Source organism: Triticum dicoccoides, chromosome 5A (assembly GCF_002162155.2).
Source record: "Triticum dicoccoides isolate Atlit2015 ecotype Zavitan chromosome 5A, WEW_v2.0, whole genome shotgun sequence".
In the NCBI taxonomy this organism is placed as follows: domain Eukaryota; kingdom Viridiplantae; phylum Streptophyta; class Magnoliopsida; order Poales; family Poaceae; genus Triticum; species Triticum dicoccoides.
The window spans coordinates 528,848,506-528,871,942 of record NC_041388.1 but is presented as its reverse complement, the minus strand read 5'-3'; the positions used below and the strand labels follow the sequence as shown (position 1 = coordinate 528,871,942).

The window sequence follows — 23,437 nt, the reverse complement described above, 5'->3', positions numbered from 1 at the left end:
GCCCACCACAGCCACCGCCGTCGCCAAACGCATCTCGTCGTCGCCGCCTCGGTTCGCCACCGCTTCTGACACCGGTGAGCACCCCCCTTGACTCCAAGCTCCACCCCGCGAACCGCGTCATCCTCCCACAACCCCCTGACATCTTTTTGATCTTCCTCGACGCCTACAGGAAGCCGCCCGAGCACCACCGCTCTTCGCCGGAGCTGCAGCTCACCAGGACCCCGTCGTCGATGCCCCGGCCGTTTCCGTCGTCCCCGAGCCACCTCGACATCACCACCGCCTCCGCAACACTCTGCCGCCTCACCCCGACACCTTCGCCGACCTTCCCGGCCCCCGGAGCCGCCGCGCCGTCCACGCCCGAGCCGTCGTCGCCTGTCGTCGTCGTCACAACCGTGGTGAGTCGCCGGAGCCGCTCCCCGCCGTCCGATCTGCTATCCATGGCCTAGATTAGATCACACGAAGAGTTTGTTTTTTTAGTAAATTGGTTTAGTTTCGGGTTTTTTTCCGGTTAGGTTGGTTTATTTTAAGTTGCGGTATTGTTAGACCGGCTGCGCGGTTTATTTCTGTTTAGCCGCGGGCGCATTTTAGTTAGTGTTCGCCTGAGCGTTAGATAGGCTCAGTAGCGCTTGTTTTTTTAGTTATTTTTAGTTTCTGTTTTTAGAATAGAATAGTTCTGTTCTTGTAAAGTCTATATCTTTTGGGTTGTTTAATATTTTTAGTTGATTCTTTTTTTGTTAGTTTACAAATTTCCTATAGTTTCTGTAGAAAATAGATTTGGCCATGTTTAAGCTTATAAATATAGTTTTATATTAGTTTTAGTTAGATTAGTATTTCTACTATAATTTGAGCTAGAATTAATATTTCTAGGTGATTCTTTTTGCCACTACTTAGTTTTGACCTAGCCTAGCATTAGGAACTAGTTGGGGTATTTGTAGATTGTATTAAAATTTGTTTTAGTCGAAATCAAGTTTTTCTAGTTTTATTTAGCTTGTTGCTGCTTTCTGATGTTCTAGTTATTATAGAATTTTAATTTACCCCTGTTATAATTTATTTTAGATTAGTTTTTGTAGTTAGACAGGGTGAACATTTATTTACAGCAAAATAAAAGTTTTATTTTATTTTCTTATTAGTTTTGTTTCAGGTATAACAGGAGTTCTATAATAGATATTGATGTGATTCTTTTTGCACCTAGTTTATATGATGTTGTCCTTTATGTTAGTTAGCAAAACCCTTGTTTTGGTTATGTTAAGAAAAGTGTTAGTAGGATAAAACTATTTCTTAGTTGTTGCTTGAAGTGATGAAAACCTTGATTTTGTTTTCCTCGATTTTTCTTTGGTTTTGGTTTGAGTGCTTGTGTGATTTCCTTTAGCTTGCTGTTATGCTATTTAGTGGAATACTTATTTGTGCTATTGTTTGACTCGATAGAATTTCCGAAGTGCGAAGCTTGCTATCTCGAGTCACTAGCGTTTGAAGACCGTCAGCCAGGCAAGTCATTTGATCATGTTTTACAATACCTATGATTTTGTTGCATTAGAATTGTTCCTCCCCACCATGCATACAGTAGGAGAATTTTAATTTATGTCTTGAGTAGTATCATGAGGTAGGATGAACCCGGTTCCCCTTGCTACTATTGCCCGGGACGATGTAGTTTATCTTGCTATGCTCGTATACGGGGTTGGTTGAGAGATTCATAAGGGAGATGTGAGAGTCAAGATGATGACAACCCCATGACTCCAAGCTCAAGATGGACTTCAAATTCACTACTGGGTGGAGGATGGTTGACGGGCACCTTGGAGGAACTAGCGGATGGCCGGGATGCATGGAGAAGCGCCATGACATCTTGCGGAAAGCTTCACCCAGCCACGAAGAGACGAATGGATACCCCTTGACCGGAAGCTTACCTGTGCAGCCGCAAGCCATTATGGGCTCTGGCTGGGTTGACCTTAGGCGTGACTCTGGACGGATGGTGCCAGCAGATGTAGAAGAACGGTAGGACATGGATGGGCACCGGCAGTGCCCAGAGAAACTCTACGGAAGACCCTGTTTCGTTTATCCCGTCTTCAAACACCAGGTAGTGCGAGGACATAAAGGAGGGAACGATTCTTGTGGGTAAAGTGCACAAGACTCTGCAGAGTAACAACCTAATCAATTAGCCGTGTCCCCGGTTACGGACAAATGAGCCTCTGGAAACTAGAGTATTTCAGAAATCTTAACACCGAACAAATAAATTAATTGGGGGGTTAATTAATAATTAGGAATGAGACATTAGTTGGCGGAACCATCTCAATAACTACCAACATTTTGTAGTAATTGTAAGCAAGTCTTTTGTTGTAGGAAAAAAATGGCTTTCTCGCAAAAACATAAAACTTAGAGCCCCACAGCCAAATTGCATATAGTGTTAGCATTATTATTGTTGTTTCTCTCTATGACTTGCCGGCATATTCAAAATGCTAACCTACATGGCTGCAACGTCTCATGTTGTAGAGGAGTTTTCCGACCAGGAGTGAGGCTACGATCTATGCTCGGTGATTACCCTATGGAGTTGGATGGACTCGCTTATTCGTCTACGCTTCCGCAGCTTTATTTAATTTATTTCTCATGAGTTGGCCTTCGGCCAAATTTATTATGATGTAATAAAGACTCGATATGAGAATCGTGTAATAAATTCAGGTGTGATTGAACTTTGAATCTTTTCATCAAGGTACTGTGTGTGCCAACATGATCTTGGGATGGTACAGCTACACAAAGACTTGACCGATTTTGGGTCGGGTCGTTACACAAGACCTCATATCATCACATAGCCTATACCATGTCGACGCATTTCCCCTCAAAGATAAGGGGAAGACCTTCTTCTTAACAACATCTCCGGGTACACCTGCAAGCTTAAATAATCCACAAACTTCATCCACATATATCAGATGTTCATCAGGATGTTTTGTTCCATCTCCTAGAAAAGGATTAGCTAGCAGTTTTTCTATCATACCTGAAGGAACTTCAAAGCAAGCATTTTCATTTTCATTTTCAGTAGGTTTAGTAGGTTGAGGAGCAACTCTTTGCTCTACTGGTCGGGGTGAAGATACCCCGAACAAGCCCCTCAGAGGATTACCTTCCATTGCAACAAGTGACAGTAAATTTTAGCACACTATATAAATTTTTCCTTACCATATTCCACCTACCAAAGGCGCTTCACTCCCAAGCAACGACACCAGAAAAGAGTCTTGATGACCTACAAGTATAGGGGAACTATCGTAGTCCTTTCGATAAGTAAGAGTGTCGAACCCAACGAGGAACAGAAGGAAATGATAAGCTGTTTCCAGCAAGGTATTCTCTGCAAGTACTGATATAAGTGGTAACAGATTGTTTTGTGATAAGATAATTTGTAACAAGCAACAAGTAACAAAAGTAAATAAGGTGCAGCAAGGTGGCCCAATCCTTTTTGTAGCAAAAGACAAGCCTGGACAAACTCTTATATGATGTAAAGCGCTCCCGAGGACACATGGGAATATCGTCAAGCTAGTTTTCATCACGCTCATATGATTCGCGTTCGGTACTTTGATAATTTGGTATGTGGGTTGACCGGTGCTTGGGTACTGTCCTTACTTGGACAAGCATCCCACTTATGATTAACCTCTATTACAAGCATCCGCCACTACAACAAAAGTATTAAGGTAAACCTAACCATAGCATGAAACATATGGATCCAAATCAGCCCCTTATGAAGCAACGCATAAACTATGGTTTAAGCTTCTGTCACTCTAGCAACCCATCATCTACTTATTACTTCCCAATGCCTTCCTCTAGGCCCAAATAATGGTGAAGTGTCATGTAGTTGACGTTCACATAACACCACTAGAGGAGAGACAACATACACCTCATCAAAATATCGAACGAATACCAAATTCACATGACTACTAATAGCAAGACTTCTCCCATGTCCTCAGGAACAAAAGTAACTACTCACAAAGCATAAACATGTTCATAATCAGAGGGGTATTAATATGCATATAGGCTCTGAACATATGATCTTCCACCAATTAAACCAACTAGCATCAACTACAAGGAGTAATTAACACTACTAGCAACCTACTAGCATCAATCCCGGACTTGGAGACAAGAATTGGATACAAGAGATGAACTAGGGTTTTGAGATGAGATGGTGCTGATGAAGATGTTGATGGAGATTTCCCTCTCCCGATGTGAGGAGCGTTGGTGATGATGATGGCGATGATTTCCCCTCCGGGAGGGAAGTTTCCCCGGTAGAACAGCTCTGCTAGAGCCCTAGATTGGTTCCGCCAAGGTTCCGCCTCGTGGCGGCGGAGTTTCATCCGAGAAGATGGCTTATGATTTTTTTCCCATTGAAAGACTTCATATAGCAAAAGATGGCCACCGGAGGGCCAACAGGGGGCCCACGAGGTAGGGGGGCACGCCCAGGGGGGTAGGGCGCGCCCCACCCTCGTGGGCAGGGTGTGGCCCCCCTGGTGAAGTTCTTGCTCTAAGTATTTTTTATATATTTGGAAAACATCTTCCGTGAAGTTTCAGGACTTTTGGAGCTGTGCAGAATAGGTATCTAATATTTGCTTCTTTTCCAGCCCAGAATCCCAGCTGTCGGCATTCTCCCTCTTTATGGAAACCTTGTAAAATAAGATAGAATAGGCATAAGTATTGTGACATAATGTGTTAACAGCCCATAATGCAATAAATATTGATATAAAAGTATGATGCAAAATGGAAGTATCATGACTTCAATTGGGAAGAGCTCGGCTTAGAGGTACACGACTTGGACTCCCTCGCGGACCCCATCACCGCGGAGGAGGTGCACGAGGCCATTAAGCAAATGCCAACCGACAAAGCCCCCGGGCCAGACCGTTTCACATGTTTGTTCTTCAAGAGTTGTTGGGACATTATCAAGGATGACATCATGAGGGTAGTCTCTCTTTTTGGCAACCTGCACACGGCAAACCTCCACTGGTTTAACTCTGCAAACATTGTACTAATTCCTAAGAAGGAGGGTGCTGGGGGGATCACTGACTTCCGGCCTATTAGCCTCATCCACGCGATTGCGAAGATTGTGGCAAAAAATTTACCAATTCGGCTAGCCCCTCACATGAACAAGCTTGTCTCCAACACGCAAAGTGCTTTTGTCAAGACTAGGAGTATCCATGACAATTTCATGTATGTGAAAAATCTCGCGCGTTGCCTTCACAAGAGCAAAACTCGATCCCTCCTTTTCAAGCTTGATATGCGAAAGGCTTTTGACTCTGTGAGATGGGAGTATATCATTGACATCCTCCAATAGAGGGGGTTCCCGAGCACCATTCGGAATTGGATCACTGCCCTCTTATGCACCTCCTCCTCGCGAGTTCTCCTCAACGGCATCCCCGGCAGCCCCATTGCCCATGGAAGCGGCTTCCGGCAAGGGGATCCTCTTTCGCCCCTGCTATTTGTCATTGCCATTGATCCCCTTCAAAAGATCCTCGGGCTGGCTACTAGGAAGGGGTTGCTCCACAAAATCCATGGGCGTGGGCCCATCATGAGAACACCCCTCTACACCGATGACGCGGTCGTTTTCATTGCACCCATCAAGAAAGATATTGACAACCTCTCTGTGTTGCTCGATGCGTTTGGTGACATCACGGGACTATGCACTAACTTCCAAAAGAGCTCGGTGGTCCCGATTCGGTGCAGGCACCTACACCTCGACACCATCCTCCAGAATTTTCCTGCTGCCTGGGCTTCATTCCCAATAAAATATCTAGGGCTACCTCTCTCAGTCTGGCAACTAAAAATTCAGGATTTCCAATTCCTCGTGGACAATTCCAAACTTGTTCCTTGGGATGGGAAAAATATCACAACCATTGGTCGGGCTGCCCTTGTCAAGTCTGTGCTATCCTCACAAGCCATCTACTTCATCACCCCATTGATCGTTCCACCAAGCATCCTCCACAATGTCAACAAGCTTGAGAGAGCTTTCCTTTGGGCGGGAACAGATAAGACTACCGGCATGAAGTGCAAAGTTAATTAGGAATCTGTATGTCGACCGGTCGAATATGGAGGTCTTGGGGTGCTAAACACAGAGAAATTTGCAAGGGCACTTCGCTTATGTTGGCTTTGGTTTGAATGGAAGGAACTCACCAAGCTATGGGTTGGGATCAGCAATCCATGCGATGAGATGGACAAAAATCTTTTCTATGCTTCAACGACCATAACCGCTGGCAACGGTGAGCGCACGCCCTTCTGGGACTCCCCTTGGGTGCGGGACCGCAAGCCAAGAGACATCACACCGCTTATCTACGTCGCTTCCTCTCGGAAGACATGGAAACTTCGGGAAGCCCTCCAAGATGATGCTTGGATTCGCAAGATCAAGGTCACTCCCAACTTCACCTCCGAACATCTTCGACAATTTATTGAGCTTTGGTCCACCATCCGCGACTTCCCTCTTGAGGTTCACGCCGAAGACGACATTGTGTGGAAACACACAAAGAGCGGGATTTACAGTGCCGAGTCCGCCTACTTGGCCCAGTTTTTTGGGAACATCCACTGACCCATGGAGCTTGCAGTGTGGAAGGCCTGGGCCCTGCCCAAGGTCAAATTTTTCGCATGGTTGTCCATGCAAAAATACGGTATGGACTGCTGACTGGTTGGCCAACCGGGGGTGGCCCAATTGTGGGCTTTGTCCTTTTTGCAAGCTCATGCAAGAGTCCATCGATCACCTCCTCTTCAAATGTCGGTACACTACTAGACTTTGGTAAATGATAAAAGATTGGCTCCAGCTCGAAAGCATCAACACTTCCACTTGGCACTTGGCACGGTCAACCAAAGAGTGGTGGATCGGGCTCACGACTCTACCATACCTAATAGGAAGGCCATGGCTACCCTCTCTATTCTCACCTCTTGGACAATCTGGAATGAAAGGAGCGCTCGCATCTTCCAACTCAAGAGTGCCCCACCGACGGTTCTACTAGCTAACATCAAGATTGAGGCTCAAACTTGGGTCACCGCGGGTGCAAAGAAATTGGGATCTATAATGCCGTGAGAGTAGGCCTGTTGTAGTGGTGTTGTAACACAAACTTTAAACTCCTTTTCCCCCTCTTAATTAATGAATGAGGCAAGTCTTTTGCCTCCTTTTAAAAAAGTATTGGAGCAAGAGCAACTCTAGTAGAGTCACTATGTTCGCATCCTCAATCACACGTATTGGAGTGTGTTTCATAATACTATACAGACTGCCGAGGTGATGCATAAATGCAAAATCTATATAAATCAACTTTAAAAAAAATCCATGTGAGACCTGTTTGCCATTGGATATAAGACATCTTGCTACCTCATCTCAACAATGGACGTTGTTTCTGATGGATCAACATTGAATCCAACAACAATGACAAAGATTTGAACAAACATTTAAACTACTATTCTTTTCTATAATTTGGACTGTGGGCTCTTCCTCCATTTGGAAGTGACATCACTGGCGGGGAGGCTTTGGCTGTGGCGACTTTCGCAACATGTGGTTGATGGACACATACGCGGTCATATTTTTTAAGCCAAGCATGAGCGCAACGTCCATTTCTGCCAAGGTGGTTGTGATACGTCTCCATCGTATCTACTTTTCTAAACACTTTTGCCCTTGTTTTGGACTCTAACTTGCATGATTTGAATGGAACTAACCCGGACTGACGCTGTTTTCAGCAGAATTGTCATGGTGTTATTTTTGTGCAGAAATAAAAGTTCTCGGAATGACCTGAGAATCAACGGAGAATTATTTTTGGAATATATAAAAAATACTGGAAGAAGAATCCACGTTAGGGGGGCTCCACCTGTCCACGAGGGTGGGGGGGCGCCTGCCCCCTGCCTCGTGGGCCCCCTGACGCTCCATCGAACTCAACCTTGACTCCATATATTCACTTTCAGGGAGAAAAAACCAGAGAGAAGGATTCATCGTGTTTTACGATACGGAGCCGCCGCCAAGCCCTAAACTCTCTCGAGAGGGCTGATCTGGAGTCCGTTCGAGGCTCCAGAGAGGGGAATCCGTCGCCATCATCATCATCAACCTTCCTCCATCACCAATTTCATGATGCTCACCGCCGTGCGTGAGTAATTCCATCGTAGGCTTGCTGGACGGTGATGGGTTGGATGAGATTTATCATGTAATCGAGTTAGTTTTGTTACGGTTTGATCCCTAGTATCCACTATGTTCTGAGATTGATGTTGCTATGCATTTGCTATGCTTAATGCTTTTCACTAGGGCCCGAGTGCCATAATTTAAGATCTGAACCTATTATGTTTTCATCAATATATGAGAGTTCTTGATCCTATCTTGCAAGTCTATAGTCACCTACTATGTGTTATGATCCGGCAAGCCCGAAGTGACAGTAGTCGGGACCACTCCCAGTGATGACCGTAGTTTGAGGAGTTCATATATTCACTATGTGTTAATGCTTTGGTCTGATACTCTATTAAAAGGAGGCCTTAATATCCCTTAGTTTCCAATAGGACCCCGCTGCCATGGGAGGGTAGGACAAAAGATGTCATGCAAGTTCTTTTCCATAAGAACGTATGACTATATTCGGAATACATGCCTACATTATATTGATGAACTAGAGCTAGTTCTGTGTCACCCTAGGTTATGACTATTACATGATCGATCACATCCGGCATAATTATCTATCACTGATCCATTGCCTATGAGATTTCCATATATTGCTCTTCGCTTATTTACTTTTCTATTGCTATTGTTACAATCACTATAAAACACCAAAAATATTACTTTTACTACCGTTACTTCTGTTATCGTTACCACTACTATCATATTATTTTGCTACTAAATACCTTGCTGTAGATATTACGTTTCCAGGTGTGGTTGAATTGACAACTCAGCTGCTAATACTTGAGAATATTCTTTGGCTCCCATTGTGCCGAATCAATAAATTTGGGTTGAATACTCTACCCTCGAAAACTGTTGCGATCCCCTATACTTGTGGGTTATCAGGCTGCTAACATTCAGACAAAGTAGCAGAGAGCGGCGGGGAGGCGCCCCAAACCGACAGCTGATTCAACCTTATGGATGTGTCCTCCTCGACCCATTGGGAGTAGTTACACGCCCACTCACAGGACTCTCTTTGATCTAGTCCTCTTTGGTCTCGCCAGGGAAAAGTCCAAAAGAGGGCGCAACTGCCATGATATGGTAGATGGGGATGAGTGTGACGACGTCGGGGAAGGGGAATATAGAGGGGCAGACCGGTGTTGGCAAAGATGGCAGATGGTTGAGTGGCGTCGTCGAGTGAAGTGGTCCGTTTTATATACCTGCGAATGGGCGTGCTTCGGTGGGAAACAAAGCCATATTTGACATGCACGGGGGTGGAAAACGAGTGTGAAACAAGGTGGTGGCCATTTATTGACGCTCGTCCCGATGGGAAAATGGTCGCGTCATTAGTAAGGATGGAAGCGCCAAGCATACGAAAGCACCAATGACCGGGCTCCGGGCGGGAGGAAGAGGCTGGGCTGAAACTTCCCCCTGCGCCAGAGGTTACTTTTGGAGGCTGTTCCATGTCAACGAACCTAGCCTTCAAATATAGAGGCTAGCGGGCTCGATTTGGAGTGGCCTCCATAGATTATGTAAGCTGGGGGCGTATGGGGCGACTATCGGAGTGTATACTCAAGACGTCCGGGATTGAGGATACCTTGTTTTTGTGTGTTCGACCAAGTGATAAAATGCTCTGTGTTTCTTCGAGTAAGCTATAAGAGAGACACAAAGATTTCTACAGGTTTAGACTGCTAGCGATAGCGTAACACCCTACTCCTGTTCTTGGTTGGCTTGATATGTATATGAGATGCAATACGGTGCTCATGGTGGCTAAACGGGGCGCTCGGGGTATAGACTCATGTTACCTGAGCACCAGTTCTTCTTCCTATCTCCTCTAGCTAGTGATCTTGGATCTCGTGTTGCTTGTGATGTGGCTTTCTTGTTCGATCCTCTATAAATGGCCATGACCCTCCCCTTATATAGGCCCGGGGTACCACAATGGCACACTTGTACGTCTGGACATTACAAAGAATGGTGAGCGCCCGCCTTGCATAGTCTTCTTTATCTTCGGTTTTGCAGGGGATAACCTGATGGTGTAGTCGTTAGGTACTTAAGTGCACCCGACTTACACACCTAGGGAGTACGTAGACTGTGCATCATAGCATGTACCCGCATTAAATGCACAGTCGGGATGTGGCACACCATGGCCATGGGATCCGTTCGCATACACGACACATGGTGCCGATGCTCAGGACACCGATCACTCACTCTGGACGTCACGGCTGATGTTTTTGGACTCAGTTTAACCGGGGTGGGATTTACTCAGGGCAAGTCTTCACAAGGATCTGTACGCGGCCATGTGTATGTACTGGAATAATATCCTTCTGGATGTTGTAGTATTCTTTAGGGGAATGAAATTCCGATGTGCCTTTTCCGTATATGGACGTGGCATTTGGGCTCCATCTGTCGGTTCTGTTTTTATTATGCCGACAACGACTCTGCTAGACCGCCCATTTTGACTTGCGACCATCATCCGGCGGTTATTATGGCTATCCACGTGATATGATGACTATGTTATAATTGCTTTTACAACTTACTCGAAAGGATATATTACTCGAAAGGAAACATAAGTGCTCACGCAAGCGTTGCATCTCGAACCATGACTCGGGCATTCACCAGAGATCATCCTATCTCACCGGCATTTTTTTCTTGGTAGTAGATTCAACCATACATAATCCATATGGATATGACATTGTAATCTTACGTTCTATTTGCGCCACGTCATTTTGTCGGATTATTATGGAAATCAAGTTTACCCTCAACAAAAATCTGGCAACTGCAATTCGATTGAATGGAAACAAGAATGAAAAGCCAAGGCAAGAGCAAGGGACACAAAGGAAGGAGGGAATGCAAATCAAGACAAGCCAAAAAAGAAGAGAATAGAAGGGGGCAGCATACATACCACTACCAGTAGCCAGTAGGTAGTCTCCATCACTTTGACTTCGGAGCAACCGCGACCACGTCGGTAGCATAAAGCTTTCGCCCGTAGCGCAACAGCGCACGGCTGGCTCGGGTGAGAGAGACAGGGAAGGCGGAGGGGGCGGAGGCTGGGCGGCAGAGGCGGCGCCGTCACTCTGTTCTTGCGCTCATCTCCAGAGGAAGGTACACATCGATTCCTCGACCCCCGTCGGGTTCCTCCGAGATTTGTTGGGTGAATTGCGCGCGCTTGATCGGGGGCAATCGCCTCTCTCTCTCCATCCCTTTCCTCCCCTTCTCCGGCCAGCCGAAGATTGCCCGGATATACTCTGCGATTCTGCCCCCCTTTTCCCTTTTTCTTCTTGGAGCGGCGTGTCCAACATGTCGTCTGCCTATTCGGCGATGATAAGAAGAATATCAAGATTGGATTTTCTTCTTCTTCTTCTTCTTCTTCTTTAGAAATTCGAGCTCTTTTAGGTTTTAGAAAAGCCCTGCCTGATCTTTTCAAGTGTAGTATAATTTAGCTGTATTTATTTGGAGAGTGTGCTGTTCTATTTCTTCCAGAGCACCAGTAATTGATGAAAATTTGTTCTTAGTCAGTCTAGAAATACAAGGAGGAATAATGCACTGCAATCATCAGCTTCTATAGTAATTTAGTCGGAACGCAATTCTGAATGCTCCTTCAGTTAAGATGATAAATTGATAATCAGAACAGGGTTTCTATCTGCAGTGTTGCATTGATTGATTAATCACAGTGTTCATCAGCTGCAAATTGCTGCAGGGGAGCGTCACGGTTCAGCAATGGCAGCTCCGAATACCTACGCCGTCCATCTCTCCTCGGAGACCCACAAGATCGAGGCCTGGTGCGAATCGGACGAGGCTTTGGCTAAGCAACTGCAGGAGGAGGAGGATTCGCTCGCTACAAGGGAATTTGCCGGTAATAATATAGTGGTGCTACTACTCCCAATCTCCGAGCATCTTTTGCGTTGTTTGAGGTGGATTCATTAGCTGTAATCAACTGATGCTCACGCGTGCTACATGTTGATGGTGCATTGTTTTTAGGCAGCGTGTCCTTGGAACCATCATCACCAGCTGTTGAGTATAGGCCTGCCAATAATGCAGCTCAGGTTTGTTGCTTCTCTACTCTTTTGTTTCCTTTGGTTGCCTCATTGGGATCATCAGCACATTCCTTGGAAAGGGATTCCAAATGTGTGCACTGAATTTTTTGAAGGGGTCACGGAATGATGAGTTGATGACAATCTGCATATGCAGGTGGCGACAGAAGATAATGTCGATCCGGATAATATGTCATACGAGGTATGCTGTTTTGCTTTTGCCGAGTAAACGTTCTTTGACGGTTTTGAGAGAACAAACAATTTTCTGAACACATATTGTGCCAATGTAGTTCACTTATATATACTACCTGCTCCCATACAAAAGGTTTAAGGTTGTGTTATACTACTACTTTGTTCCCTTGATTTGACATCAAAAACAATTGGGCATAAAGAGACACACTTTGATTGACATCTTGTAGCACATGAAAAATCTCATTTCTGAGCAACTTTTCACTATTGTTTTGGTGATTCGTAGCAACTGCAAGCAATCGGTGAAGAAGTAGGAACTCAGTCCAGAGGATTATCTGATGACCTGATCAGCTACCTGGAGCCTTTTAGGAACAAATGTAACTTCTTCTCCTGCAAAAAGAATACCGATGAGTACGTGACAGTTAGTTTTACTCTGAATCGATCATCATTTTGTAACCCTATGATGAACAATAATCGTGTGATACCCCCATGCAGATGTGTGATCTGCAAATCGAGCTATAAAAGCCTACAGAAGTTGATAAGATTGCCCTGCAGCCATTGTTACCATGCAAATTGCATAACTCGCTGGCTTAAGATTAACAAGGTAAAACTCAGTTTTTTTTTCTTCTCTAAGTATTCGATTTTATTTTGGTATGCTACAATTCAAATACTCCCTCCATCCCAAAATAAGTGACTCAACTTTGTACTAACTTTAATGTAAAGTTGTACTAAGCTTGAGACACTTATTTTGGGACGGAGGGAGTATAAGTTTTTCGTCCTCAATGAATAGATGCTGAATGTTGATATTAACCTGCCATGTCGCTGGACAAAAGCAGACATTGTCTGGACTCCATATCAAAATTCTCTGTTGTCTGATATCTTGGTGTACAATCCTCTGTTGTTTGATATTCAGAGGATTATCTGATTCTTTTTCCGATATATGCACCTTTGTTTTCATTCAGGCATGCCCAGTCTGCAATGAGGAGGTATTCGGTTAACTTGCGATGTTAGTGGAGACGTTGTGGCCTCCTCGCCGCATCATGATAATGGACAATCTTGCTCTCCTATAGCCTATTATACTATAAAATACTTGATGGTCTACCGTGCTTTAAGAACAAATGTATTTCGGATCATGCCATGTTTGATGTCCCCCAACTTTGTTTTGTCATTAAGGTAATGATAAATATGTGCGGGCAGTGGGTTATATAGTTCGCAATTTTCCGAGAATGCAACCGAGCAGGAGCAGCTAAGTAGATGATGTGGTTTGCTATGTCTTGCACAGTCTTTACATCAGCCCACTGTGTAAAGTCCGAAGCAAGATTTGTAAATGTTTATATAGGACGTCTCTTTTTGACTTTGAAAGGTTCAGACAAGTGTGTTCTGAGGTTTCCAAAATTTTGGGAACAAATCTTGCATGTAAAAATTATAATGGAATGAACTGTGTTTTTCGCAAAGTTCTGCGAATATGAGTTCATTTGTGGTCTGCGTTACGATGATAAGCATGAAGTGTCAAAAATAACTATATGTGATGTCCTTTTTTCTTCACCCAGGCCACAAAAAGGCGAGCTTTTTCATGAAGCATGACCATTTCACCATATAACTATCTCCATTCGGGATACTTTTTTTTTAGAAATTTTCTGGAAGCACAAAAGGAAATTAGTAGAGTATGTGTGAGCCCGAATCGCCTACAATATATCCATGTCGTGTAACACTATTCTTTTATGTTTAATTATTTCAGCAAAAAATTGGGCATGATTTTCTGAATCAGAAGCTAGGCAATGACCTATTTTATTAGCAGATGCTAGATGAAACTGAAACACACAGATCCCAATCTAGAGTAGGAACTCATTCCTACTATTACTTCCGCCAGAAGTGACGTTGTTTTAGTTCAATTTCTGAATTCTAGTGGAATTTGGATCACTTATTTCCGAACGGAGGGAGAGTAATTAATACTGTATCAGTTAGTTCTTTTGTTCAGCAAGGAGAGCTTTAGTGGAATCTGGATCTCTGCATCTTCTCAGTGGACATTTTATTTGCCATCCTTCTCTTCTCTGAGTGATGTTGCAGCTTGGGCACAGCAAAGGCTGCACACCCATATTAACAGTGGCGTACCCAGGGGGTGTGCCAGGTGTGCCATGGCACACCCAGATTTTTGGAAGATATTTTTTCACCATGTAAAAATTAGCTTATTTTTAATGCCCATGCAAGCTAATTGCAATAGACTTCAGTTTTCTTAACGTGTGCACATCCTCCATTTTATTTCTTGGTCCGCCACTGCATATTAATATCCTTGGATCCTGGAATTAGCATTGGATCTCAGTGTCATTGGTTGCTTAAACAATGGTGATCGACTGCAAATGGTACTGATTAATAGTTAATAATGAATCATGGAGCATGATCCAGTGCTGACACTGATCCACTCCAATCCGGTGTAGATTCCTGTGCTGATAGATGTTCTTGTTGGCATCTCATCTTTTAGAAAGTTTAAGGTGTTCTTTCCCTGATTAATAATCATTCTCTGGTTGGTTGTATAAAGTTGTAAAGTGTGGGTGTGGTGTCATGCAACCAACATCACAAATCTTATCTGGGTTCGCTGTCACGCATGATCTCATCCTCAGTGTCAGCAACAGGTGTTTAGCACCAGAACAGGCCGTCCTTTGTGCAATGGCTATGTTGTCATGAGCACACCCCATCCCCACCCACACGCCCCAAAGGAATGACATGTCCCCAACAAACAATTTTCCACCGGTGTTTTTGTTTTGCTATTCAGGGCCTCTTTGCTTTGAATTCGATGCAGTTATTTCTATGAAAATTGGCGGTACAAAACTTTAGTATGAGGACTAAAACAAAAGTGCATATAGTTTATTATATTTGATTATTTTTATTGTTGTACAAAAAATCGAATATAAATAGCATGCAAGGTGCATGCTAAGGTGGTCCTTTCCCTGCATAGTCTCATGGTGGGTTGACATAGTTACATGTTAACAGGATTAAATTTTATGGGACATACATGGTGGCATACTGAGTTGACATAATTGCATGTTAAGATAATTGAGTTAGTGAAGATAAACTATTTAAGTATATAGGATTTGTATAGTTTCAAATCCTTGAAACATTTCTTGTATTGTTGTTTGATTTGTTGGACCAGAAAGGAAGTTGAGGGGAATTTGATTCAACCAAGGTTTGGAACACGAGGATCAGGTGCCACAGAACATAGCAAAGGCAAACATGTAGATCTGTCACAAACTCACAATTTACAAGGTGTGACATGCTTGATGCTCCTATAGGGACAAGAGGAAATAAAAGATCACTCACCCCTCCAATTACATTTACATTACAGGATTGAAAAAATACCGACAGCCGCAAGCACACGACGGAGGAAGTAAGCAAAACCATATAGTTTCTATAGATATCGAGCTTAATGTGCTCACTAAATCTACTCATAACTTCCAGTTCCCTTTTTCCGCGCAAGGCATTTGGGTTTTATAACCACTGAATCCATACACAGGCCTCCTTTTGTGTGTGTGCAATCTATCTGAACCATTGCAAACTGGATATTCAGTGGCTCGTTCGAGTCCTTCACGACGAAATCGCCGACATGATGATAGATCCAGACACCTGGATCAGTTAGGTAACACTTGGACTGGGCCTGCTGCCCGTCCGAAGTCGATAGCTGGAAGCGCACCGGCTTGACGTCCCACCCATGGATGTGCTCGGCACTGTAAACCCGGCGACCGAGCCGCTTGAAAGGCCTGCCTAGATGAATTCGGAAAAACAGGCTGTATGTACCTTCTGGGAAGCAGAACTCAACCTCCCCTCTGACTTCAAACCACCAGATTTGCGACAGATAAGCAACCGAACGGAACCTGCAGAAAAAGCAACATGCTTATCAGGACTTCTCTTATCTGCCAAATGTTTGGAACATTGTGGCTCTATAACCACACACACTTGTACCGTATTTGAAATGGATATGCGTTGTCGTTGTATGCCAGTAAAGCAAACATGCTCAATTATCTCACATGAAAGGCATGATTAACAAAGCAAACATGCTCAATTATCTCACATGAAAGGCACCAATGCATCATCAGAAACCACTACTGCTTATCATGTCCCAACTGGCATACATTTCAGAGGCCACTGCAGATAATCACACCCCTAGTTGGTGACATGTGGAAGTAGTGTGTTGTTCACAATCCCGCCTTCTTTTCGCTTTTATTATCAAGACAAGCTAACTAACTGTCAGTTGCAACTTGTAACACGAGTTGAACACAGGGAGAGTTGATGTAGTTTGCACTATTTGGTGTTCTTATTAAGTGGCTATAACATACGACAAGTGAGCACTACGAATAGCGGGAAGTGCTGCTCAGCTTCGGCGATACGCACCCGGAGTTCAGAACTTCAGATACTCATCCACAAACAAAAAAGAAAGAAGTCATGGCATGAAGTTTCTATTAATGAGGCCCATTATAAGCTGTTGTATTTGGTTTTGATGAAAGCACCTTGATTCATCATTTGGAATGAAGTTCCAGTATCTCCTGTCATCGATGCCTGTTATCGAAAGCGCCCTCGAATAAATTGTCATGCAGGTGCCTCCACCAGCCTTGTCGAGCCAGAACTCCTGCACAATGAACCAGATACTGAATTTCATTTGCAGTAGCAATAACAAATTAGCAAACAGTAATTCAAGGAAAACAGAACAAATTAATCAAACAAGTTCATCTTCAAAATCGGCGTTGAAACTAATCAGACTTCTCCGTAAACCTTATTTTAAACTCAAATTCCTGCACTTTAGTAACACAAACTTCACCCCAAAATAAACTCATATTCCTGCACCTTTATTAACACAAACAATACCCCCAAACAAAACTCAAATCCCCGCAGTTCTATTAATTTGCAGGCATACTGATTTGCACAAGGTTTTGTCATAAATTTTTAAAAGAAATTGCGGGGAAATTTTCAATATTTTTAACAGATACAGTGGCGATGTTCACCGCAAAGATGGGACAAAGTACACACCTTGGTGCCGCCGTCGAGGGAGTTGCGGCGGGAGAGCCGCGCGTACACCTCCTTCTTGGGGATGGCCTCCGCCTCCAACGCGGCGGCCTCCTCGTCTCCGGCGGCGGCGGCGAGGAGGCGCGCGTAGTTGCGCGGCAGCTTGGCCTCCCAGACGGCGTCCCCGGACGCGGCGGCGCGGAAGGTGCGGCTGAGCCGCGCCATCCCGCAGATCTCCGTCGGGTTCAGCCTGAGCATCACCTCGGCGACGCAGTTCTCCGGCAGGTCCCCCAGCGCCGTGCCCCCGCCCCGGCTCGCGGACGACCCCACGGCGCCCATGGATGGATGACTCGCTCGACCGAGAAGAAGGGAACAGCCGCCCGCCGGGAGCTCAACAGTAGAGGGTGAGCAGCTTGGAGAGCAGCAGCAGGGACGCCGGCGACTTGGAGAAGAGCGGCGTGTTACGCCTCACCGCCGAAAGGCCCATCCCTCCGGTGCCACTGCCACCTCGCTTGCCGTCGGAAAGCGGAGAACCCCCGGCGTCGTCGCCCTGATTCTTGTTCCGCCCGACTGTGGCTGGTCGATCGAGGAAGGTTCTGGCTCCTGAGCTTGCTTTATGCGCTCGGTTGCTTGACCTTGGCGTCTGCCGGGTTAGGCTGGTGCTGAGGCAGGGAGCGGAAGCTGGGTAGCGGCTGCGCGAAGGGAGTGGAGGTTGTGGAAGACGACCGTGGGCAGCCGCAAGGGAAAGTTGGTTTTGTTCTTGCCCATGGGGGGAGGGGGAGGGGGGCGGTGCACAAGATTTCTCCCTTTTTTCCGCTTTGGCTCTCGGTGCTCTCTCTGTGGTGGGAGCCGCGTGTCGCGAGGTGGTTCCGTGCTTGCCTGCCGCCCCTCGCGCCCTCGGTGCGAGTCGCTGTCGGGAAGACGATGATTCACCCAGTTCACCCTCCGTCGCCTACTGACCGTTGAAATCGACTGACTGCTATCGTGTGCCTGAATTGTTACTGTCGAGCAAAGCAAAAGGTCTACTTTCTCGGGGTATCTCTACCACCGTCCGTTAAATATCCGGGCCTCGCGATCTCAACATTTTGTGACGTCCAACGCCGTGCATCAAACGGCCGCAGGCTGCTCTACATGTCTGGATTTTCGTAATCCAAAAGCAAAGTTGGGAAGGTTTACGGATGTCCGGACAACAGCCCCGATATCCTGAACTCAACCAAAACTAAGGCCAATCCCGCATATTTGGACCGACTTGATACATGTGTATGCCACTTTATGCTTCATTTCTTGTACACTCTAGCTTTTAAAGCTGGAGATTCTCATCTGACGAGAAGTACCACTATCGATTTCTTTGTCTATGCACAAGACAAGAAGAAGGTGGATGTGCTTTACTTCATATTTCATGAGATTCCACAATGTGTGCTTATGCGGCACTCATGCATCTATGCATCATTTATTCACGCATTGATCGAGATTATCTGTCCACGGGCTGCTATTGCGTCTTACTGCACCTCGTTGTCCAAGCACAATCGTTCCTCCAGTCCTCATGTATCATGTCAACTCGAGGGTTCTCCTCCCAAGAAGGGGCACAACCCCATATACCAAAGGATATGGCCACCTACACATAGGTTGCTCCTTGGCTGCCCGTACTCCTAATGCTCCAGAAGTGTCTGCTCCAGCTAGCTTCACCAGGCATGAGAAGAAGTCCTTGTTGAAGATCGTTGACAGTTTGTTCAAGATGTGCTAACCTATCCTAGGAGTCAAAATGAGGATACCAATAAGGTCAAGTTCTATAAACACATTAAGAAGGCATATTTGGTACAGTGCATGAAGGTTCTCCATGATCAAAGGATGTGTTCCCACATAGTTTGATAATCCTTTGGCGTGTTGGCGCCTTGACGATGATTAGGATGATGTTGTGAGTGACCCTTCATGTGTCTAGGATTACTCTAGCATCACTTTTTTCATATTTGGCGTTTTGATGCTAGGGGTTGTTATATTTAGGAGCGTCTGCATTTGGGAGATCTCAAGCCTTGCTCTTCTTTATTGGTATTTATGTGACTTGTGCTACTTACTTTTATTTATTTATATTGTGGTGTGAGAGATACTATTTATGTTTGTGTAAGACTATGTGGTATTGCTATTGTTATGTTGTGACTGGATATGCTATGCTCAGTTATTTATCTGTGTGCTCATATCATGTCATATCTCTATGCTCATTGTCTCACTTATTATGCTCTCTCGCTACACCTCTTGCATGTCATCCTTGCACCGCCTTGTTGTGTTGTTGACCACATGTCAAGCCTTTATGCAATGAGTTTATTAGACCATGATCTTAACTCGTATTCATTGCATTTGTATATTGATATAGGGGGCATCTTGTTGTGTGTGTATTGCATATCAAGCAATATCTATACATGCACCTTATATAAATATAGTTGCATGGCCTTATTCATTGTTTATATCTTTTGCCATGCTCTAGCCGTATTGTCAACAGTTCAGCAAAAAAGAGGAGGTTGAAAGTGCATTTATCCTTAAATGATGTTTTGGTGTGATAATAATGTGGTTAGTGACACTAATGACGGTTGCTACAATTTATCTCAGGTGATTGGTCCCTCGAGGGTTATTTTAAAGAGGATGGTTTCCCCCCACCTCACTTCTAAAAAGAAATTGTCTGGTTCTCCGACAACTCGAAATTTATTTTTGGTTTCTTCTAGTCATAGGACAACCACATTCTAAAGAGGGTCAAGATACTTGGATGAGATGTGAGGAACTTGCAAACCATATACACTACTGTACCTAAGTTTATCCACCGCCAAATTGCCAAGTCCAACCTAAGATGTGGCCCTTGGCTGGCTACCCCGTGCACATGAGGTCTAGGCAAAACTCTCTAGACACCGTATGTACACGGGCCTTCTGACCCTAGTGCACATGGGGTAGGTGGAAAATCTTCTGGACAACCCCTGCACATGGGCTTAACTCCGCCTATGTTGTCTCAACATAGCCGGTCCCAAGCCCGGGTAAAGGAGGAGGGTTGTCATAGGCTTGGCGAGCCAACGTAAAAACTCAACCACTCTTATGGAGATGAAACCCAAAAGATATTCGTTGGGGCGTAACCCTCCCAGCGACGCGCCACATCGGAATCCGGATGTGGTGGAAAATGGGCAAGGGTCGGGCCGTCACCCCCCAGGTGGTGCGTCGTATCTTGATCCGGATACGGTGGCAAGTGAGCGAGGATCGGGTCGTCGCATCCTTAGTGGCGCGCTACATCGGCGCCCGGATGTAGTGGAAAATGAGCAAGGGTCTTCGCATTTGACTCGACGAGTGCGAAGGGTAAGGAAGCTAGACGAGCCTAGGAGGATTCGCTTAAGTAGCTGAAACGTAGGGTCTCTGACAGGGAAGCTCTGGGAGCTAGTTGATGCAGCGGTGAGGAGAGGTGTTGATATCCTTTGCGTCCGAGAAACCAAATGGAGAGGACAGAAGGCGAAGGAGGTGGAGGATACCGACTTCAAGCTATGGTACACGGGGATGGCTGCAAACAGAAATGCCGTAGGCATCTTAATCAACAAGAGCCTCAAGTATGGAGTGGTAGACGTCAAGAGACGTGGGGACCGGATTATCCTGGTCAAGCTGGTAGTTGAGGACTTGGTTCTCAATGTTATCAGCGCGTATCCCCGTAAGTAGGCCACAATGAGAACACCAAGAAGGAGTTCTAGGAAGGCCTGGAAGACATGGTTAGGAGTGTACCGATTGGTGAGAAGCTCTTCTTAGGAGGAGACCTCAATGGCCACGTGGGTACATCTAACACAGGTTTTGAAGGGGCGCATGGGGGTTTTGGATATGGCATCAGGAATCAAGAAGGAGAAGATGTCTTAAGCTTTGCTCTAGCCTACAACATGATTGTAGCTAACACCCTCTTTAGAAAGAGAGGATCACATCTGGTAACTTTTAGTAGTGGCCAACACTCTAGCCAGATTGATTTCTGAAGGGTTTCGTAGTAATTTCAAAAAATTTCCTACGCACACGCAAGATCATGGTGATGCATAGCAATGAGAGGGGAGAGTGTGATCTACGTACCCTTGTAGATCGACAACGGAAGCGTTTGGTTGATGTAGTCGTACGTCTCCACGGCCCGACCGATCAAGCACCGAAACTACGACACCTCCGAGTTCTAGCACACGTTCAGCTCGATGACGATCCCCGGGTTTCGATCCAGCAAAGCGTCGGGGAGGAGTTCCGTCAGCACGACGGCGTGGTGACGATCTTGATGTTCTATCATCGCAGGGCTTCGCCTAAGCACCGCTATAATTTGACCGAGGTGGAATATGGTGGAGGGGGCACCGCACACGGCTAAGGAACGATCACGAAGATCAACTTGTGTGTCTAGGGGTGCCCCCTGCCCCCGTATATAAAGGAGCAAGGGGAGGAGGCCGGCCGGCCCCTATAGGCGCGCCAGGAGGAGTCCTCCTCCTAGTAGGAGTAGGACTCCTACTAGGAGGGGGAAAGAAGTGGGGAGGGAGAGGGAAAGGGGGGCGCCGCCCCCCTCTCCTAGTCCAATTCGGACCAGGGGGGAGGAGGCGCGCGGCCCACCTCTGGCAGCCCCTCTCTCTCTCGACTAAGGCCCATATGGCCCATTACTTCTCCCGGGGGGGTTCCGGTAACCCTCCGGCTCTCCGGTTTTCTCCGAAATCACCCGGAACACTTCCGGTGTCCGAATATAGCCGTCCAATATATCAATCTTTATGTCTCAACCATTTCGAGACTCCTCGTCATGTCCGTGATCACATCCGGGACTCCGAACTAACTTCGGTACATCAAAAGTCATAAACTCATAATATAACTGTCATCGAAACCTTAAGCGTGCGGACCCTACGGGTTCGAGAACAATGTAGACATGACCGAGATCTTTATCGGTCAGACCGCATAACAACATACGTTGTTCCCTTTGTCATTGGTATGTAACTTGCCCGAGATTCGATCGTCGGTATCTCAATACCTAGTTCAATATCGTTACCGGCAAGTCTCTTTACTCGTTCCGTAATACATCATCTCGCAACTAACTCATTAGTTGCAATGCTTGCAAGGCTTATGTGATGTGCATTACCGAGAGGGCCCAGAGATACCTCTCCGACAATCGGAGTGACAAATCCTAATCTCGAAATACGCCAACCCAACATGTACCTTTGGAGACACCTGTAGAGCACCTTTATAATCACCCATTTACGTTGTGACGTTTGGTAGCACACAAAGTGTTCCTCCGGCAAACGGGAGTTGCATAATCTCATAATCATAGGAACATGTATAAGTCATGAAGAAAGCAATAGCAACATACTAAACGATCGGGTGCTAAGCTAATGGAATGGGTCATGTCAATCAGATCATTCACCTAATGATGTGATCCCGTTAATCAAATAACAACTCTTTGTTCATGGTTAGGAAACATAACCATCTTTGATTAACGAGCTAGTCAAGTAGAGGCATACTAGTGACACTCTGTTTGTCTATGTATTCACACATGTATTATGTTTCCGGTTAATACAATTCTAGCATGAATAATAAACATTTATCATGATATAAGGAAATAAATAATAACTTTATTATTGCCTCTAGGGCATATTTCCTTCAATTTCATCCTCTCGAGAAGAGAAGATAGGTGTGCGTGCCTAGAATGTAAGGTGATACCTGGAGAGAGTGTTGTACCCCAACATAAGCTGGTGGTTGTTGACTTCCGCTTTCGGATTCGTGTCCAGCGGGATAAGCGTGCCAAAGTCGCTAGAACGAAGTGGTGGAAGCTGAAGGGGGAGGTAGCTCAAGCGTTCAAGGAGAGGGTCATTAAGGAGGGCCCTTGGGAGGAAGGAGGGGATGCGAACAATGTGTGGATGAAAATGGTGACTTGCATTCGTAAGGTGGCCTTGGTGGAGTTTGGAGTGTCCAGGGGAAGGAGAAGCGAAGATAAGGATACCTGATGGTGGAATGATGATGTCCATGTTGGGGAACGTAGCAGAAATTCAAAATTTTCCTACGTGTCACCAAGATCTATCTATGGAGAAACCAGCAACGAGGGGAAGGAGAGTGCATCTACATACCCTTGTAGATCGCTATGCGGAAGCGTTCAAGAGAACGGGGTTGAAGGAGTCGTACTCGTCGTGATCCA

At 45.5% G+C, this 23,437-nt stretch overlaps 2 protein-coding genes across 4 annotated transcripts; one reads left to right on the top strand and one right to left on the bottom strand.

The window, feature by feature from the left end:
* Window positions 1-11,032: 11,032 nt before the first annotated feature.
* LOC119302533 (E3 ubiquitin-protein ligase BIG BROTHER-like) lies at window positions 11,033-13,521 on the top strand. 3 transcript variants are annotated; one of them, XM_037579565.1, is made up of 7 exons: window positions 11,034-11,176; window positions 11,772-11,927; window positions 12,053-12,117; window positions 12,263-12,307; window positions 12,581-12,705; window positions 12,790-12,898; window positions 13,257-13,521. In XM_037579565.1, the coding sequence occupies exons 2-7, from the start codon at window positions 11,792-11,794 to the stop codon at window positions 13,290-13,292; spliced, it is 516 nt and encodes a 171-aa protein (XP_037435462.1). In that variant the 5' UTR covers window positions 11,034-11,176; window positions 11,772-11,791; the 3' UTR covers window positions 13,293-13,521. The 3 variants fall into 3 exon arrangements, with proteins under 3 accessions (XP_037435460.1, XP_037435462.1, XP_037435461.1); XM_037579563.1 differs by having other exon boundaries at window positions 11,033-11,176; window positions 12,581-12,898; XM_037579564.1 differs by having other exon boundaries at window positions 11,036-11,176; window positions 11,756-11,927; window positions 12,581-12,898.
* A 1,982-nt stretch (window positions 13,522-15,503) lies between these two features.
* On the bottom strand, window positions 15,504-18,102 carry LOC119302532 (F-box protein PP2-A13-like). The gene is made up of 3 exons (XM_037579562.1): window positions 17,311-18,102; window positions 16,794-16,912; window positions 15,504-16,160 (listed from the first exon to the last, which is right to left on the bottom strand). Exons 1-3 carry the CDS (start codon window positions 17,623-17,625, stop codon window positions 15,731-15,733), a joined length of 864 nt encoding a protein of 287 aa, XP_037435459.1. The 5' UTR covers window positions 17,626-18,102; the 3' UTR covers window positions 15,504-15,730.
* Between the last annotated feature and the right edge of the window lie 5,335 nt (window positions 18,103-23,437).